Source organism: Chenopodium quinoa, unplaced genomic scaffold (genome assembly GCF_001683475.1).
Source record: "Chenopodium quinoa cultivar QQ74 unplaced genomic scaffold, ASM168347v1, whole genome shotgun sequence".
Classification (NCBI taxonomy): domain Eukaryota; kingdom Viridiplantae; phylum Streptophyta; class Magnoliopsida; order Caryophyllales; family Amaranthaceae; genus Chenopodium; species Chenopodium quinoa.
In genome coordinates, this window is record NW_018745448.1 from 3,258,716 (window position 1) to 3,262,118 (window position 3,403).

The 3,403-nt window shown below is 40.2% G+C and overlaps 1 protein-coding gene across 1 annotated transcript; it reads left to right on the forward strand.

The window, feature by feature from the left end:
- The first annotated feature begins 995 nt into the window (after positions 1-995).
- On the forward strand, positions 996-1,580 carry LOC110713722. The gene has a single exon (XM_021892171.1). The coding sequence runs from the start codon at positions 996-998 to the stop codon at positions 1,578-1,580; it is 585 nt and encodes a 194-aa protein (XP_021747863.1).
- The last annotated feature ends 1,823 nt before the right edge of the window (positions 1,581-3,403 follow it).

Sequence of the window (3,403 nt, forward strand, 5' to 3'; positions counted from 1 at the left end):
TATCTATGCTTTAGAAAAATTTAGATCATATCTTGTTGGTTCTAAAGTCATTATTTTTACTGACCATGCAGCATTGAAGTACTTGATAGCTAAGGCGAAATCAAAGCCAAGGCTACTCCGATGGGTTCTTCTGCTCCAAGAATTCAACATTGAAATAAAAGATAAAAAGTGAGCCGAGAACGTAGTGGCAGACCACTTGTCACGAATCAGGTATGATGAGGGTAAGGGTTCTCTTCCTATAGATGATTCTTTCCCTAATGACAACCTGAATGCAGTTGTAGAGCAACACCCTTGGTATGCGGACTTTGCTAATTATTTAGTGGGTGGTACTCTACCTCCTGACTTGTCCTACCAACAGAAAAAGAAATTCCTTTCTGATGTTAAACATTATTTTCGGGATGATCCTTTTTTCTTTCGTGAGTGTGCAGATGGATTATTTTGCAGGTGTGTTCCCGAATGGGAAGTTCATGGCGTTCTTACCAGTTGTCATACTTCACCTTATGGAGGACACCATGGCCCCACTAAAACGGTGGCTAAGATTAATGAGTCAGGCTTCTTTTGTCCCACTTTGTTTAAGGATGCTAACACTTTTTTGCAGGCTTGTGACTCTTGCCAGAGGACTGGCAACATTTTCGCGGAGGCATGAGATGCCCCAAATCGGGATTCTTGAAGTAGAAATATTTGATGTTTGGGGTATTGATTATATGGGGTCGTTCCCATCTTCCAATGGGAATTGCTACATACTCGTAGCCGTCGATTATGTGTCCTAGTGGGTCGAGGCCATAGCTTCACCAACAAACGATGCCAAGGTAGTCATCAAGCTCTTCCAGAAGATCATATTTTCGTGGTTTGGTGTTCCACGGGCTATTATTAGTGATGGAGGTACTCACTTTCATGAAAGACAATTGGATAACCTCCTTAAGAAGTATGGTGTATATCATAGAACCGGGCTTAGTTACCACCCTCAAACTAGTGGTCAAGTTGAGGTCTCTAAAATGGAAATCAAGGCGATTCTAGAAAAGGTAGTAGCCAAGTCAAGGAAAGATTGGAGTATGAAGCTTGATGACAGACTTTGGGTATACCGAACGGCATTCAAGATACCAATTGGTACTTCGCCTTATAGATTAGTTTATGGTAAGGCATGTCACCTTCCCGTGGAGTTGGAGTACAAAGCTTTTTGGGTGATCAAGGAGCTTAACATGGATTCTAAGGTCGCAGGTAAGAGAAGACTTCTCCAACTCAATGAGTTAGATGAGTTTAGATTTTCGGCATATGATAATGTGCGAATCTACAAGGAGAAGACCAAGAAGTGGCATGACAAGAGGATCTTACCAAGAGAGTTTGCACCGGGTGATAAGGTTCTTCTCTTCAGTTCTAGATTAATGATTTTCCCAGGAAAGTTGAAGTCTAGGTTGTCCAGTCCCTTCACTGTCACAAGGGTGAACAAATTTGGTTCAGTAGAGTTGGTCAATGACAAGGGAAAAGAGTTTAAGGTAAATGGCCAACGATTGAAAGTGTATCATGAGGGCGCTACTAGTAGAGATGTGGAGGAAACCCTCCTAACTCCACTTCCAACCTGAGCAACAAGGTGGTAAGAAGGTCGTACGGGACCTAGATAAACCAGCGCTTTGCGGGAGGCAACCCGTATTTCTTGCTTTCTAGACTATTTTTCCTTTTTATTTATGCTGTTATGGTTTGCTCTATTTGACAATTGTTGGGGAGGAAGGGTGATTAGATGAATAAGACTGATTGATGTTGAAGCATGTTCATTAGATTTGCCTCGAATCGTTCGTGCTTGATTTGATTATTGGGGTGAGTCATGTTTTATATGTTCATTGATGAGCTCTTTGCTTAGGGACAAGCAAAGGTTTGGCTTGGGGGAGTTTGATATGTCCATTTTATATAGTAATTTACCCCCGTCCCTTGGTCATAATTAGTAGTCTTTTTGGCTCTTTCGAGCCACTTTTATTACTAATTGGTGTTTTCTAGTGTTTTCGTAGTCTTTGTTGAGTTTTGTAGGGAATTGCACCTTTGGAGCATTTTCTCGGGTTTTTCATGGAGCGACTACGGGAATTAAAAGAGCACGACCATCTATGAAGCCCAAGGCCGGTTAGAGTCATCGAGCCGGTGATTAAGGGCTCGCTAATCGGGATACCGAGGTATTTAGACCGAGTATTCATGACCCGAAGAGGAAATCCAGATTGGGCCGAGGAATCAAGCCCAATCAAAGTCCAAGCCTCGAAGAGAAGCAAGGGCCCGATCGGACAAGCTAGCACGATCGGGAGCTGCGTGCAATGCTGGTGCGTGGCCTAAGGTGCGTCCGATCGTGCGAGCATCTAGCTCGATTAGGCGTCGCTGCTGAGAAGAGGCGTAAGGAAAAAGGCGCGCCCGATCGAGCGGCCTCTAGCCCGATCGGGCGCGTGTTTTTCTCAGACCTGATTAGATTAGTTTTAATTTTTGTTTTGAGGAATGTGTAAGTACAAATTATGTACGTAGTTTTGGATTACTTTTTTTTAGATTTTCTCTCACTACTTAGGATATTTCTCTCTCTTAAATTCTCTCTCAAGTTTTGTTCGTAATTACTTCCATTAATCCAGATTATCTTTGGTAACAATTTCTTCTTCTTTAATTTAAGATATTTCATTTACTTCTTTGATTATGTTTTGTTTTATTTATTTGATTAGTTTAGTTATGATTATGTCTGAGTAGTTTCATTATAGGGTTTATGGGGATCCATAATTAATATGAAGGGATAATTTGTTATTATTGATTATTGGTATTGCATGATAATTTCTTATTGAATTATTTTAATTCTTTGCGATTAGATGATGAATCGAGCAGATGTAATTTGATTGTGAATGTTTAGAAATATTGAATTGATGAATCAAGCAGATGTTAATTTAATATTAAAGGCTATTTTTAATTAGAACTTAGATCTAGTAAATTGCGAGAGCCTGTTATATCTATGTTGATTAATAAATTGCGAGAGCCTGTTAATCATGTTATTTGTGCAATGTTAATTATTAATTATTATGTTTTATCCCGGAATATTAATTATTGGTGAACCTATGACCCTAGGCCTTCTTATTATTGTTTTTCTCCCTAAACTTATTCTTCGTGGTATAGAAGTTATTCCCAAAAATATTGGTTACTTAGATAATTTAGATTATTATAATTAATGAGGAGTAAAAAGACTTGTTTCCCTGTGGAGTTCGACCCTACTTCCCTATCTACTCTAGTTAGAGGACTTAGGTATTTACTTTTAATTAGGGGATACGACTTTACCCTGTCAAAATTTGGCGCCGTTTCATTCGCCCGATCAGGCGCAACTGGAGTTGGAATCAGCTCTTAATTCACCCGATCGGGCGAGGCTTGCCCGATCGGGCGCGCAACTGGAGTTGGA